Source organism: Cyprinus carpio, chromosome B5, assembly GCF_018340385.1.
Source record: "Cyprinus carpio isolate SPL01 chromosome B5, ASM1834038v1, whole genome shotgun sequence".
Taxonomy (NCBI): Eukaryota; Metazoa; Chordata; class Actinopteri; order Cypriniformes; family Cyprinidae; genus Cyprinus; species Cyprinus carpio.
In genome coordinates, this window is record NC_056601.1 from 12448842 (window position 1) to 12465117 (window position 16276).

Genomic DNA, 16276 nt, shown 5'->3' on the forward strand with positions numbered 1-16276 from the left:
TTGTTTACCATTTGATTCGTTATTTAAAAAACTAGATGTTTAACCAGTCAAACATTTGATCTGATATTAAACCAAGCACCACACATACCTATTTCTTAATTCTAGGTTGCATCAAGCACACTATGCAGGCCCACTTAAAATGCAGAAAAGAAGCAGTGTATAAAATCTTGGCATGGGTGTGGTACGTTCTGCCTTTATTTGTCAGGATTTAATTTATACTGATGCATTTAAAATATCTGAAGTGCAAAAATAATTAGTTTCAGTTCTGATTTGTGCAGGATGCACAGGATGGTGTGATGATCAAAGTTAAATCAAGTCTGAAGACCAGAAAAATGCCTTATTGTGAAAGTTTAATCATAGCTGGAACCCATTTAAATGTTTTGCACCGTAACACTTGCATTGTTGTTTTTATGCATGAAAACGACTCATTATAGTTACAGTTACGCTGCACTGTGGATGATGTATTTTGTACATATGAATCTAAATGAATTGTGTGTGTGTGATGGACAAACTGTTTACACAATCAGGCAAACATATATCTTCCAATATACCTCCAATTTTTTTGGACCAAACTGTTGCTGAACAAACTTTATCTGTGGTGTGTTATGTGCCACAACATATTCTCATAAAATGTCTTCTCTTCACTAGGCCTTTTACTGAATTAGACATGTGCTGGTATTTGGTAACACGGTACATTGTGGTAATGAACATACAGTATTGTAACCATACACAAATTGTAAAGACTTTTAGACTGCACATTAGCTTATTTTCCATCAACCAGTTAAAATGTATGACACTGCATGACATGTATGCTGCATATAAAATAAATCAGATTTTCACTTTGATCTTAAGTTTTGAGAAAAACAGCAAGGCCAAATGGAAATGCAAATTCATGCTCTGACAGTATGTGGCACTTACAGAAAAGCAGAAATACAGTGGTTATAATCCATTTTAATCTTGACTAAAACACCCGCCCAGAAAATAATTCTGGATAATGATTAAAAATCTTTTAATTTGTTTTTATTGTCCCTTGTAGTTGTGCTCTTTTGTACTTTAATCAGTTTGAAACATGTTTACTTTATAATTGTTTGTTGTTGTTTTATTATATTTTTAATGTCCCTGATTTGAGAAGATTTAAGAGGACAAGTTTGTTTATCTTTTCAACCTGTTTTTGTAACATCACTGAAAACCAACAGATAATACCGTACCAGTCACCACAATTACCATGCTTTAAAAACACCATCACATGCCTAGACTGAATCCAAAGACTGTGTGCTGAGATGTGGCCAGACATAGGAGGGTCCGGCTGGGAGGAGAGGGAAGGTGGGATTGGTCACCGGAACAAATGTAGGAGAGTGTTTGAGTCTGTGCTTTTTGAGCTGACCGAGTTCTCTGAAGCAGCATCCACACTCAGCACAGCGGTACGGTCTCTCTCCTGTGTGAATGCGCTGGTGCTTGTGTAAGCTGTCCAAATGGCGGAATCGCTTCTCGCAATATCTGCAAGGATACGGCCGCTCACCTGTGTGTATGCGCTGGTGCGTTTTCAAGCAGTAGAAACGTCTGAACCCCCGGCCACAAATGTTACAGCGGTGCACTTTATCAGGGCTCTCGATAGTCCTGCTGAAGCCGGAGTCACTACTAACATGTGCAGCCAAGGCCAGCAAAGCATCACCATCAGTCTCCCGCATCGAAGGTGAGGAGATTTGCGCTAACTCTTGCATGGAGTTGGATGAAGATGCTACCGCTAGATTTGATGAAGGAGGCTCTAATGTAAGGGAATCAGGATCATCTTCAATTTTAATGGTGCCCTGTTTGACTTCATCAGAGTCCTCCATCACCTGTATCAGCTCCAGCTCATTAACATTCCCAGCTGGCGTGCTCATTTCAAACTCAAACTTGCTCATGTCAGATGGATGCTCTGGTGGGTTTGCGAAGTGGTCTGGATTTTCTGGTTCCTCATGTCTCCTCTCACTGTCTGTTACTGCAGAACTGTTGTCTGTAAAACAAGGAAAAGCTCATTTTCATATATTTTTAGCATGTGAAATGCCTTAAAGGGAAAAAAAGCCCCTTTAGGTTGTGGTACTCGTATTGTTTTGCTGTGAATTCTCATGATTTTGAAGAAATAAAAACTTTCATATAACTGTATATACTTCAGGTATACTTCAAGTATAACTTTCATATTGTAAGTAATATTTTACGATAAACATTTACTGGACTGAAGCACTTATGTTTGCTTGATTAACCACACATCCTTTTTTTTTTTTTTTTTTTGAAAATCATTAAAAAAAAACTTTTTGAGACTTTTGAGGAATGGTTATTTGTACATCTCAATCATCATTGCATGCAATTATATTTTGTCCTCCACATTTAAAACTTAAGAGATTTGGTCATAATATGATTGAGTGACAAATGATATTTATATGCTAGTAGTCTGTTATATTGTTATAAAAGTCCCATTGATTTATACTGCATGCTATCAGAATTTCATGCAAGTAATATTTGCATCCAATTATATATTTTCAAAACAAACTTTTTTTTCAAAAAATATTTTGTCTAAAACTGTTCCTTTTCGGATAAATTTTTCTCTTACTATTATGTCAAACCTCTATGGCTAATACTCTGTGATCAAACTTGTTTGACAGTATTCGAATTGCAAATGTTTACAGTAATAACAATTAACCTATTTCACCCTCATTCGTGGTGTAAAATGGGCCCTCTGGCTCATCTTCTGGTTTGAAGGGAGCAGGATTGTTTTCCACAAGAGTCTGTGAGGTCGTGGGGTCACTCGCGAGTGCTGAACTGTTGCCTCTTGAGGACCCTCCTCTTGCCTCTCTGCGGTTGACGCACTCCCGAGGCCAGTCTGACTGCACCGTGGGGAGACAGAGGCCGACACTAGGGAGATTTTTGGGATTGTGGATTCTTCCCGGTGAGTTTCGGAAGCTCTTGCGAGAGGAATCTCTGTTTTGCGCCTGTAATATGGGGCTTCCGTCCGCAGCGCGTGACGGAATCACAAAAAGAGCGTCTTCTGCGTTTGTGCGCATGATATTTGACCCAGGCTGGTTTCTGTTGAGAAGTAAACACTGTTTGATGTTCTTTTCAGCCGCGGTCATGTAGTAGCGCACTGCTTTCAGCTCGCTCTCGGAGATCTCCAGTCTCTCGCGCAGGCTCTGGTTCTCTCGGTGAGACTCTGCGGCTGCGTTTCGAGCCGCGGCCAGCTTTATGCCAACAACTCGGGCCGTTTCTTTTAAAACCGCTTCCACGGCGCTTCTTACCGCCTGGTCGATAGTAGATGCGAGTTCGCACTTGAGAAAAGAAACGCTGATGTCCATGCTCAAAGTCATGGTTACGATCCAAGGCAGTATTTCACTGCGAGATGTAATGTTGCATAGAATGTAGCAGAGCTCAGAAGAGGCGGCTTGCGTTTCGGAATAGTTTACGGCCTCACTTCCATCACTAGTGTAGTACTTCGATATTGCTATCTGGTTGTGATGTAAAAGAAACAGCAACCCACAAGTGTTTGGTCAATCTTATTCAATCTGTCGCGTTCTGCTGTCGTCAGTGTCGAATAATAATGACGTCAATAGCAGCCTGGGATTTTGAGTTTTTGCTCTGAGTGAATTAAGACGTTCCGTTTTCAGTAGTTGAATCACATTATATATAGATTTTTTAAAAGTTATTTATGTTAAGTATATAATTGGATCCATATAATGGCCTTAATATAGAAATGGAAAAAATGGAATATAATTGTTTATGATATGCAGTGTTCTCTATAGTCAGAGAAGAATTGTCAAAAAACTACATTGGATTTTTTTCTACAACTGCCTGTCCAGAAACCACAAGTTAATCTCAAGGAAAGAACAGATGTGTTGCCTAAATTATGAGTATGCACAGGTTTAGATTTAAAAAACTTGCTTTAAATATGAAACATCTGTCTTTGTGTGACCTTTACACTACTGGACATTGTTTGATCAAACACACAACAGGGTTAAACATTAGAGGGAGCTTGCAGCAGAACACTCGGTTAATCACTGCTTTTTCATTCAAGTTGTGTTTGGATTAAAGGTTAAACCATATCTTTCTAACGTTTCAGAGAATAATGTGTACTTGGTTTCATTTTTTTTTTTTTTTTTCACAATATTTATTTTTCGCATTGCTGGAAATAAACGATTAATTCATATTTCCTTAGCATTTACTTATTAAACACATTCTCTGATTTATATTGTGGCCTTAGTTCAAATAATGTCAAATTTTGGACAGCAATTGTTTTTTCTTGTTTTCTTTTCCCCAACATGCTGTAAGAAAGAGCAATAGCGCACTCTAGAGGTTGACAAATGGAAAGCACAAACTCTATTTATTTTAGACTCGGGTGTTTTTGCACCAAAATCTGGTCGTTCTGACACCAGAATATGAACCCTTGTCTTTCTCTGGTGTCTGTGAATCTGAGCCCTGTTTAGCCCATGTGGAGAGGAGTGTGATCACACTACACTCCTCATCTTCACCAATCCATTCATTCTGCCCATCTCATCTGTCGGCAGAAATATGTTGAAAGGTTTTAAATACATTTCTATGCATTTTTAATTTTTATTGCTTATAGTCATTACGTTGACTACATCATAGACTGGATAAGATACATCTACCTAAGTAGCTATGAATGAATGTCTGGAGGATTAATGCAGAACAGTTTGTGTCCATCCAACCACATACTGCTTGCATGGGTCTGTGAAAATGGTGTTGCTGGGCAACCCATCCACAGCTATACTACAGTCCCTTATGGGGAGTAGGCAGGTGGAATGTACCATCACTACATTTGGGCAGAGGGGTATGCATGCTGACATAATGTGTGGGGCAGTCTAATGGTGCAGAGTTGTATATATAAATGAAACAAATAAACCACTGTTTGATATCCATCAGCAGTACAGCACAGACAATCCAGTCTGTCATAAATTTTAATATGGGCCAATCAGCAAGTGTACAGTAGTATAATCTGTCTGCCCCTCCCCTCAACTTGTAATTATGGCAGGTGTAATTAGGAGTGTGTCTCCGGTGGGTGGCAGCTTATGTCTCTAGAGAGAAAGAGTGCATTGCATTACTGAGTGCCCTTACAGGGGAATTTTAATTACAGCTCTAAGTAATTTGAGAAAGTGTTGGTGAACTTATCTGGATAATAACAGATGTTGGGTATTTTATTTTAGAAATGTTTTGAAAAATACTGGAAATAAATGTATCATTACATGTATCATTAAATATGTTCAATAAGAACAGAAAAGGCTCGTGATAAGTGAAAATGTATACATTTTAGTAAACTATGCAATCATTTGAACTTCTGGCATAATGTACAGTCCAGTGGGTGTTGCCATGTCCACCTATTATAATCTTTATATATATATATGGCTAGTTTTTTACACACACACAAACTCTCATAATAAAATCTTACAAATACGTTATATATATGCCTGTATAACTTGCTCACTGTTTCTGTTACTGTCTTTCCACAGTCATGCCAATAAAGCTAATTTGAAATGAACTGAATTGAATTTAACTGAATTGAGAGAGAGAGTAGAATATTTATGTTATGGCTGGTGCTTGGCCTCCAAAACACAATAGTAAGTTTTAATAATGAGTGTTATTACCAGGTAAGAAAGGTAGAAGCTATTAACTATTTGAAAAAAAGTAACTAAAAGACACCGAGTGAGTATTATAGCTTAATTAAGTTGGTAGCAAAACTGTAATAAAAGCACATACTGAGACAGTGACTAATTAACGGCACTTCCAAATACCCCGACCTACTGTTTGAGCCTCGCCCTCTGTCATTATTATAGTTTGTTCTCCTTTCTCAGCTCCGGTATGTTTCTTAGGGCAAATCGCTTATTTTCGACTCTTCTTGCGCGATCTGGCAACACTCCGACTCCGCTCAGGAGCGCATTCATAGCCATTGAGCAGCGCGTAGGGGGAATTCTGTAAAATGTCACTGTTTTCTCCAAGCCATTTATTTGTCATCTTATACAGAGGTTTAAAGTGAGATCTACTTATTCTCGTTTCCACATTTCACAAAAGACCTGATATTTAGCTTTAGCGGCCTAAACTCGAGTGTGTCCCAGTGTGCGGTGCTGTTCATCCCCCGTTTGGCAGTGTGGCGGTGGAGGTCTGCGCTGCAGTGGTACATTCGCAATAAAATGGGTGTGGTTGAATCGCGCATATGTGATGCTACGTGTTTCTGGTGCAGACCGAATGATTTCATGCGGGACTGAATTGATAGCAGAGCGATCGCACATTATTTGAATTATTTAGAAAACAACTGTACTGTTGTTTATGTTGAATTCACCCCGCCTCCTATTCTGGCACTGTCACATTTAAACTGATGGACGGGTATGCTCCTCCGGAGAGATAACCAAGCCGATTTTGGTTACTTTATTTTATTTTTTTTAAAGGGCCACGGGGTGCCTCGCGTTGTATTGAATCGGTCATTTCTTGGACGAGGAGCGACGGTCAAAACGAAGAGACCAGAACAAGAAGACGGAGGAAGAAGACACTCGGGAGAGAAGAGGCGAGGATCAAGCACGCAATTTAAAGACAACGACGGCATGTACTTCATTTGAAAGCTTAACTGTATTTGGAATTATTACATCTGTCGGTAATTATATAATTTAAGGCGCAAAATACGTTTGTTCCCCCCAGTAGCAACGTGTATCAGGAATACCGTGGAAAAGGCTTCTTGCCATTCTCACTAAACGATCAGAGGTCGACATGGTAGCTCTATACTTCATGATAACATCGTTTTGATTCGTTTCGCACATGAAACGCAGAGCCACCGAGGCCTACTAGCACTAGGAAAAAAACGACAGTATGCAGTTCTAATCATTTTCCAGAAGAAAAAAAAAAATCCCTGCGAATTACTTCCGCCACCCACTTCAGCATTCCTCTCACTTTACGTTGAGACTAAAGCCAAACAGGAAGATTAACAGGTAGGCCTATGTTAATTTACAAGATTTATCAGAATGTTGTGACCCACGCGAGACATTTGGATGAAAAGTAGGAAAGGCATCAGAGATCTAGACGATTAAAATGGTTCGTGTTCAGTCGTAATGTGTTATTTTCGATCATGTGGGATTTTACTGGTTTTGTCACAAAATCACATTAGTGGATTGTTATTCACAATCAATAGGAATATCATGGATATTATATATCACATTACATCTGTTTTTAAGGTGCTGCATGTCTCATTTTAGCCGTGAGTCGTGAATTGATGGAGGAGAAACCTCCTGTTCTTTAACTGGCCGCAGCCTCCAGCGCTTTACTCACTCCACAGCTCTGATTATGGCAAGCGGTTTCAACATTTACTGCTTTATACTAAATATAAGGGCAGTCCCTGACTAAAGATTTTTCTGATCGACTAGTAGTCGTTCATTTGAAGCATTAGTCGACTAATCGCACGTTTATTAATAAACCATTTATATCATAATACAGAGCCAGGGAAATACAGTAAAGAGGCTGCATTAACATATTAATTATTTATTGATAAACTAGTGCTTTCTTTGTTTTCGGTTTAAGAGATTAAGTCGGCGACACTGACTCGTCAACTCCACAGTAGTAATGCGCCTGTATGCATGTTTCATATGGATTACAATATCTGTTTTCCATTTGAATTAGTTCATTTCAAAGTAGACATTTCACTATATATATTTTTAAAGTAAGGCAAAGATATACAGAGTTAGATGGCATGGCATTTAAAAAACAAACAGTTCACATTATTTTAGAAAAGCATGTTTTGTTGTTACTGTGAGTGCACACAGATAAATGTAGCGTCTTTACAGATTCTACAGATGTATTACTCTTATCTGTATGACCAAAAATTACAGAGTATTTTAAGAGCAAGTGACCGCACCAGCGCCTGCATCTGTCCTGCAGTTAGCGAGCTGCTGTTCAGCTTCCACACAGACACTTGAACAGCACACATTTCTCTGGGTTAACATTAGATTGAGCAACCATGTAAAGTTGCTAATACTTTTCAGATGATAAGTCATATTTGAGGTTGATGAATGATAGGTGAGTGTTTGGATGTCCTGCCCGATGTAACTAGCCTATATTACCACATACACCAGCCATTAATGATCTGTTAGTCACGGACTGTGTGACTTCGCCTGTTTTTTTTTTTGTTTTTTTTTGCGACTAAGCAACTAATAAATTTTTTGAGATACAAAATCCACTAAATAGCCTACTGTTCACCTAATACTAGTATTCATTCCAGTCGGTACATATTCCAGTTTTCACGATTCAGTGGGTACTACACTTGTTTTTGCTTATCTTGGATAGTTGCTAGTATATATTTCAGCTTTACCGGTATATATGTTTTAAATATTTATGTTTATTTTTTTTAAAAAAACACTGGTATTTAGCCCTTAGTTAGCTCACTATTGACACTTGCTTTATTGCTTGTCATATGTAATAACTAGCCAAAATGGCTACTTTATTATTCATTTCAAATCTTATTGGTAGACAAACATTTTTTACTAGTACCAATTTGAATACACTGTCATGTCTAATAAACGGGTACTAGTGTTTGATAAGTAAATACCAGAAAAACTGGAGAAGAAACGGCAAAAGTAACTAAAGAATAAGTAGTGAGTAATTAAAGATACTATTAAAATTAGAATAGCTATCAGTATTGGAATACATTCTAGTTCTGATCCCCAAATCCCAACATAAGATAGTAGTAAGTAGCTACTTATTTATGTGCTAAAGATTAAAAAATTAGCATCACATATTATTACTAGTTTATAATTAGTACTATTATGTTATTACTATAATATTATATACTAGTCAGTTTGTATTAAGGATATCTTGATAAAACGGCTTGCCATATGCAAATGTCAATAGCATGATAAAAGAGGACGTTCGTAAGTCTGTTGTTCTGGGCGTAGGATGATGTGACTGAAATATAAACGTAACCCATGTGACCAAGCAAACGCACGTTTTGCAGCTGTCTCCCGGGTTTAAAAGGATGCGTGGTTTATAGGTTGCGGCTTCAGTGAAAACAGCGGTTGGTGCTAGCAGGCTTATACGATAGAAATGCCGCTTACTTTCCTCCCTTTCCTTGCTGTATGCAGAGAGTGCATATGCCATTCTGCATTCAGCTGTAGGGGTGGGGCAAAGTCTGACATTTTTTGTAGTTCATGCTAACAGAACTCAAAGGACACAAATCCAACGAGCATATTATTAGTGTTGGCAATTTTGTATCGGTAATGGAACGCAGATTTTTTTTTTTTTTTTTTTTTAAAGGTCCTGTACACCCGCCATTCTGCGGAAACGTGACGATAGAAGCCGGATGCATCTCATCTGTCTCTTTACAAGCTTCTGTCTGTAAAATAGTCGTAGAAAACATTTTACCTGTGTTTTATGGCGACGGAAACAACATTTGCCTACTCCGAGGCAGTGGCCTTGTTTCTGCTCTCAATTTGGTGCTTATCATCAGCTGACGTCACAGCCCCCTCCACTCATATTTAATGTATGAAGTTGTATTATTTTACATAGTGCTGACAATAATATATCCCCGCTGCAAAGAAGATAAAAGCAGTAGGTTAATAAATAGATAATGTTTGATCCTAAGGCTATTTCTAACCAAAATTGAGCTGATTTCAAACACTATGCATCAGTCTATAAGGCACTGTGGTGCACTACTAACCAACCCCTCTCTTTCCTTAACCAGCTGCTCTTTTCCCGACATGCTTGAAGACCTTAAAAGGTGCAGAAGGGTTTCAGTCATCTAGATTAGCCAAGATTCCTCAGATCTAAGCCATTTATATCTGAGTGAAAGGTTTTGTGGGTAAAATGGGATTGTACATCACCGCTGCTTCTTTCTCTATGATGGGTTATGATGTAAGTTTTCATGTGGGTGTGTGTGGCTTTTATGCTCTTTGTGTTGAGTTTCCTCACAGATTGATTCTTATACATGGCTTAATTTCATTCTTCCTGCTGTGGTGTTGTGTTTGTGTGTGTGTGTGTGTTGTATAGGGAGTTAAGGCTCTCTAATAAGTATGTGTGGTAAGGGGGTAATAACAATCATTTTTGCATCTGTGTCTCAGAATTCCCATCAGCACTGATACAATAGCCATACTAAGATCTGTGGGTTATAACTGGAAACATGCAAAATAGAACTGGTTATAAGGTCCAAAAGACTATGGGATTGGTTGATGATTTGTTACATATTTGACTGTGAAAAAAAAGAAAAATACGCATGCAAAAATCCTGTGTGTTTTTGCATGCCAATTTGAATGTGCAACCACATGTATGGTTCCAGGTCAGGCAACCTATTCTTTCTCTTATTTCAATTCAATTCAAATAACAATATCGGCAAGCCAAAAGTGCATTTTGTATAGAAAGTAGTTTAGAAAAAAACTGAGTGATTGACATTTCAATTTTAAATCAGATAAACACAGTTTTATATACCATAAATAATAACCCTGATCTTGTTTCTGTGTTTGGAATGGCTCTCGGAACATTAATCCTATTATATTAAAGATTGTTAGCCAGATTACACCAGATTAAAGATTATGCTGTAATGTTAATCTAAACCCTGCAGTACATCTGCACAATGAAATTATTAGTATTAAACACATCTTTGATACATGCTTTACAATAAAAATGTATTTTTCACTTTCAGACTCCAATGGAACATTTGTATTATTTTGCTTGTCATCTCATCAAACCTGCAAACTGTCTGTCTTTGATTCTTTAAGGGGTTCAACTAGAACCCTATGGCCTCTGTTATTCATACATCATGTTTTAATCTACAGGTGTCTGAGGGGGTGAGAGAGGTCAGCGGGTAAAGGTTAAAGGTCATTTCAAGATGAGTGAGCTCGAGCAGCTTCGACAGGAGGCTGAGCAACTGCGCAATCAGATCAGAGTGAGTCTTAATACTGATACTGCTAAAAATGAACTATGTTGGGGTCCTGATCACCATGTCAGGGTTTATGTTGCATAATGACAGTTAGGTTTACATTATCCCTTATAGTATCCCATATAGTAATGATCAAAATGAGTGTTTATAATGTCACTGCTAAACATACTTGTATGAAATTCAAATTATTTTCTAAGTGAACATTCAGAGAGAACTGTTTGTTTTTTAAATGCCATGCCAGCATCTGTTGCTATTTTCATGGCAAAACCATGCTTGAGTTATAAAGTTTAAAATAAAAGATAAATAAGACATTTAGGAGCCATTTTAACTAAATTGTAAAACCAATTTAGACTTAAAGTTTTTCAAAGGGTATCAACAGAATAAAACCCATAATCTAATCAATTTCAAGACTGTCAGTGTTGGTGTAGTTACCATGTTGGCTTTTAGAGCAGTATGGATGCCATAAACAATTTTGCTATAGATGCTATAGTGGCTTCCCTTAGACTCCACTCAAAATTAAGTGTGCATTTGGCTATCCTGATTACTTTAAAAATAGGTCATATCCCCACTTACAAATGGTGACGATGCAGTAATTCACCTAACACTGTCTTCTGTCCCTCAGGATGCCAGGAAAGCATGTGGAGACTCCACACTCACTCAGGTGAGATGTAATTACACGTAGGACCTGGATGATGTGATCCCCAGAGGTCTGTGGGTTTTCACTTACGTGGAGTTTGTGTGTGTGGTAGATAACAGCAGGCCTAGACCCGGTGGGGAGGATACAGATGAGGACGAGGCGCACACTGCGTGGGCATTTGGCTAAAATCTACGCCATGCACTGGGGCTCAGACTCCAGGTATCTTAATCCTCTACCTTCTAAAAGTTCACCGCTCACACCTGGTATCAAAGAGAACAAAAAAAAATTAAAAGTAGTAGATGAGCATGACTCAGTGGTTTGTGCCTTGGCTTTGCACCTGTTGATGCCACAGAAGACAATAAACAACACGACACACTGACCTACGTTAACCAATCTTTGTTGGCTAATCATCTACAGTTGCACTACTGTCACAATGGAAACAAATTTCTTTAAAGACATATTTTTATAAGCTGTACTATATTCCAAGGACATACTGCACTAGAGTCTTGACATCTTTACAGTCTAGTGTCAATACATAATTTTAACTATGTCTCATTTTGAAGGCTGTGCCCCCCAGAGGTCGCATTTGTCAAAATTTGACTTATATTTATTATGTATATGTAAAGACACACATACAGTATATATTTTGAAAATATTTACATGTATTATATAAATATATTTAATATATAAACAAAAACTTTTATTTTGGATGCGATTAATCATTTCCCAGCACTAAATATGATCTAAGGGCTGTATATCGTTGTTGAACTGTATGTTATCTTAGGCTACTGGATTAGCATGCTAACCATAGAGATTGAATTAGTGAATTTTAGCTCAGCAGGCTAATTGCTAATCAGAAAATCACAACAATTTGTTGCCTTGCTCATATCTTGTAATACCATTAAATTGCATTAAAATCCAAGGGGGATCGGATTCTGGCAAGTTAATTTGAAAGTGACTAGTTTAAATTAAAGGTGCTGCAGTATACCAGCCCAATGTGTGCCCTAAGCAAAAACAAAAAAACAAAATCACTAGAAATCAGGTCAAAGTTGCCATTTTTTGCCCTACTTGCTAGTACCCTACACAGACTGCATACTCTCAACATAGGGAGCAGTGGTACTGAAAAAACATATAAACCTACAAGCGAATTACATATAAGCTACTTGGTGGTTCAGTTAATTTTTTCTTGACTACTAGCTGAATTAAGTTGGAGTACAGAAATGAAGTCAGTGCAGCTGAAAGCTGTAAGTTCAGTTTATAAATTTAAAATAACTCTCTAAATACGTGTGGCGTGAACTTTCAGTAAGACCTGGCCATTTCCCTGTCTTTTATTTTCTTGCATTATCTATATTAATATATGTCCATTTTCTTATCTTATCCTCAGGTTTCTTGTTAGTGCCTCACAGGATGGAAAACTCATCATCTGGGACAGCTACACTACAAACAAGGTCTGCAGCTCCATCATATTGTTACACATAAAACACTTGATGATGCAGCCAAGCAGTTCTCAACTAGTAACCAAAAGCTTTTAAGTTCAGCTTTTCACTGAATATCCCCATCAAGTAAACAATGGGAATGCCAGGTTTATTGTCTCTGTAGTAAGTGCATTGTAAAGTCACATTAAATTCATCAGGTAAAATAATAAATTATTTAGAAAGACAGTTCATAGTTAACATTGGCAAAAGGTTAGTTATATATTATGTCGTAAAGATTATCAGCATGCGTGTTTTACCTGTCATTATCTGATTTTCAGCAGCTTGTTTTAATCTTTGCATGTATGTTCTATATTATAAACTTCAGATGCATGCCATCCCCTTACGGTCATCATGGGTGATGACCTGTGCTTATGCCCCATCTGGAAACTTTGTGGCCTGTGGTGGACTGGACAACATTTGCTCCATTTACAGCTTAAAGACTAGAGAGGGCAATGTTAGAGTCAGCCGAGAGCTGCCTGGACACACAGGTTTGATAACACACATGCTCACGACTTCACTTACAAAGAAGAGTAAAGCAATGTCCTAAACGTTAATTGCAGTTTGGATACTGTTGTTGGCAGTAATCAAATATACTGCTCATGACTGCATTTTTTAGGGTACATCTGAAAGAATTGAGAATCAGACAGCAGTTTTTTTTACCATCATGCAGTTTCAGGGTGTGACCTGTTGACTTCCTGTCTGTTCATTTCCTAGGTTACCTTTCCTGTTGCCGTTTCATAGATGACAATCAAATTATCACCAGTTCAGGAGACACAACCTGGTGTGTTCAATAACATTATTCTACACTGAAAAAAAATAAATAAATAAATAAAAATGTATAAATGTAAAAACTACATTATGCTACAGTGGTTCTCAATTGGTTTTGCTCCAGGACCAAAATTTGTGGTGCCCCACCATGCATTATCAAACATTATTTTTTTCTTATAATAATATACTATTGAAATGTATTAATAATTATAATGTTTAATATTATTTAATTAATATTAAACCCAGAAATCACTATTCACAAGCCGAAACAAAATCTCTTTTATTCATGTTGCAAGAGATTTATTTATAATATGGGTCATATTTTCTTTTACCTTGTGTAGTTTCATGGTTTTTGAGGATGAAGACATATCACACAATCTGTCCATGTTATCATAGCTGGCTTTAACTAAGAGATGAATTTACAGCAAAACTGTTTGAACATCAACAGAAAATGATATGGGAAACATGAGCAGATTTATTGCACATTAATGTTTTTTTATTTGTGTTTTATTATTTGCATTTATTAGTGTCTTTCCCTGCTGTCCTTAATTAGACCAGTTGAGAATCACTGCAGTCAAACACACTGTTCAGTTACAACGTTTGTTTTCAATTTCTTCTTGTATAGTTCAATAATATCTATGCAGGTTGTACATTTTAACCTTTGAGTTGTGTTTGTTCCAGTGCTCTATGGGACGTGGAGACCGGTCAGCAGACCACGCTGTTCTCAGGTCACAGTGGAGATGTGATGAGTCTGTCATTAGCTCCAGACTCACGGACCTTCATCTCTGGGGCCTGTGATGCCTCAATTAAGCTCTGGGACATCAGAGACAGCATGTGCAGACAGACGTTCACCGGGCACGAGTCAGACATCAACGCTGTCTGTGTGAGTAAATGCACCCATTAAACAAATACACATCACCTTTCCTTCTGACTTCTTTTCTCCTCCATCTCTCAGTTCTTCCCCAGCGGCAGTGCGTTTGCAACTGGTTCTGATGACGCCACCTGCAGGCTGTTTGATCTGCGTGCAGATCAGGAGCTGTGTTTATACTCTCATGATAATATCATCTGTGGCATCACCTCTGTGGCCTTCTCCCGCTCTGGCCGTCTGCTGCTCGCCGGCTACGATGACTTTAACTGCAACATCTGGGACGCCATGAAGGGAGACCGAGCAGGTGAACATATTGGTGTTATTATTTTGCGGCAGTGCAGTAACCACAGTGGTTTATTTGTGAATTGTGAGGACCCTGACAATAGTGAGATCTATAGGGTTTAGGGGCAAATGTTTTAACTGGTTTGTAAAAAAACAACAACAAAAAAAAAATTAAATGTTAACCCTTCACACTCATTATCTCTTAACAGGAGTGCTGGCTGGCCATGACAATCGCGTGAGCTGTCTTGGGGTCACAGATGATGGCATGGCTGTGTGTACAGGTTCCTGGGATAGCTTCCTGAAGATCTGGAACTGACCACACACAGCTCATATATTGTACACATTATTCACTCATCATTCACAATGTATGTACTTTACTGTACATATGATGTACACATGCCTACACAGACACACATGCCTGACAAAAACTGTACATAATATATATAATTAGTTATACGTTTACACCTAATCATTTCAGTGCCACATCATTCTATATACAGTCACACTATAGGTAGGTTTGGACCACAAGTTTGAAATAGGAATGTTCACACACACACACACACACACACTTTTTTCCCTTACTTAAGGTTTGCTGGAACTACATGGTACCTTCACTAAGAGACACAAGTACATTTGGAGAAATGTGCGTTGAGTGAGTTGTCTAATTTGAGCGTACAATCCAAAACATTTATTTGACACACTTCATTTTTAGACTGAGCTCTAAGTGGTGGGTGTTGATCCATTGAAGAGCATTCTTTTTTATTTTGACTTCCATTCTGTCTTCTATACTCAAAGTCTAAAGTACTGATGTTTCCACGAGCATGTAGAGTTGAAAAGATGAAGGAGATGTACCCAACCCATCTGTAGTTGATACAGATCACACTTTATGTAGCCCATGTTTTTATAGATGCGTATGCCGGCATATTCCAGTATATAAGTAATTAAATGATGTTTTTGTCTTTCATTTTTGTTTAGAATTTACATTTTTAAAAAGCTTTTATTCATGTTTTCCTGTGTGCCGCACCCTAAGGAGAATAAAGAAAACTGAAAATAAATAAATACAAATCTGTGCCACTAAATATGTGATCACAGGTTGCTCATAAGCTTGTTTAAATACTTATTTTCATAAAAGGGGTTTTCAACTGGTTTCATGTAAGGACCCAGACTTCACACTGGACAAGCAAAAAGATTAATCTGACAGTGTTATAAAAGCATAAACAACAATTGAAGTGATACTGAATACTTGCATATGATAAATATGGGCCAAAATGTGGAAAGTATTTCATGTTAACATCAAAATGGATTTTTCAAAATTTGTTTTCTAATATTTTCTACAACCTGATCAGAAACTT

General features: G+C 37.8%; 2 protein-coding genes across 5 annotated transcripts; one reads left to right on the plus strand and one right to left on the minus strand.

Moving 5' to 3' along the window:
* Positions 1–46: 46 nt before the first annotated feature.
* Positions 47–3562, minus strand: LOC109090754 (zinc finger protein 16-like). Of its 2 annotated transcripts, none has more exons than XM_019104592.2 (2): positions 2681–3562; positions 47–1996 (listed from the first exon to the last, which is right to left on the minus strand). In XM_019104592.2, exons 1-2 carry the CDS (start codon positions 3339–3341, stop codon positions 1251–1253), a joined length of 1407 nt encoding a protein of 468 aa, XP_018960137.1. In that variant the 5' UTR covers positions 3342–3562; the 3' UTR covers positions 47–1250. The 2 variants fall into 2 exon arrangements, with proteins under 2 accessions (XP_018960137.1, XP_018960138.1); XM_019104593.2 differs by having other exon boundaries at positions 48–1996; positions 2690–3562.
* Positions 2793–15983, plus strand: gnb2 (guanine nucleotide binding protein (G protein), beta polypeptide 2). Of its 3 annotated transcripts, none has more exons than XM_042724403.1 (10): positions 2793–2926; positions 10791–10900; positions 11517–11555; positions 11644–11750; positions 12916–12979; positions 13332–13494; positions 13721–13787; positions 14456–14657; positions 14730–14946; positions 15134–15983. In XM_042724403.1, the coding sequence occupies exons 2-10, from the start codon at positions 10844–10846 to the stop codon at positions 15238–15240; spliced, it is 1023 nt and encodes a 340-aa protein (XP_042580337.1). In that variant the 5' UTR covers positions 2793–2926; positions 10791–10843; the 3' UTR covers positions 15241–15983. The 3 variants fall into 3 exon arrangements, with proteins under 3 accessions (XP_042580337.1, XP_042580336.1, XP_042580335.1); XM_042724402.1 differs by lacking the exon at positions 2793–2926 and adding an exon at positions 6133–6962; XM_042724401.1 differs by lacking the exon at positions 2793–2926 and adding an exon at positions 6133–6579.
* The last annotated feature ends 293 nt before the right edge of the window (positions 15984–16276 follow it).

What these genes read in the sequence shown, in the direction of transcription:
- gnb2 (XM_042724403.1), top strand. Translation starts at nt 10,844, where the DNA reads ATGAGTGAGCTCGAGCAGCTTCGACAGGAGGCTGAGCAACTGCGCAAT. An exon ending in GAGACTCCACACTCACTCAG is followed by an intron (nt 11,556 to 11,643) that starts GTGAGATGTAAT and finishes TGTGTGTGGTAG; the next exon opens with ATAACAGCAGGCCTAGACCC. An exon ending in ACAGCTACACTACAAACAAG is followed by an intron (nt 12,980 to 13,331) that starts GTCTGCAGCTCC and finishes TATAAACTTCAG; the next exon opens with ATGCATGCCATCCCCTTACG.
- LOC109090754 (XM_019104592.2), bottom strand. Translation starts at nt 3,341, where the DNA reads ATGACTTTGAGCATGGACATCAGCGTTTCTTTTCTCAAGTGCGAACTC. An exon ending in CACGAATGAGGGTGAAATAG is followed by an intron (nt 1,997 to 2,680) that starts GTTAATTGTTAT and finishes CTTGTTTTACAG; the next exon opens with ACAACAGTTCTGCAGTAACA.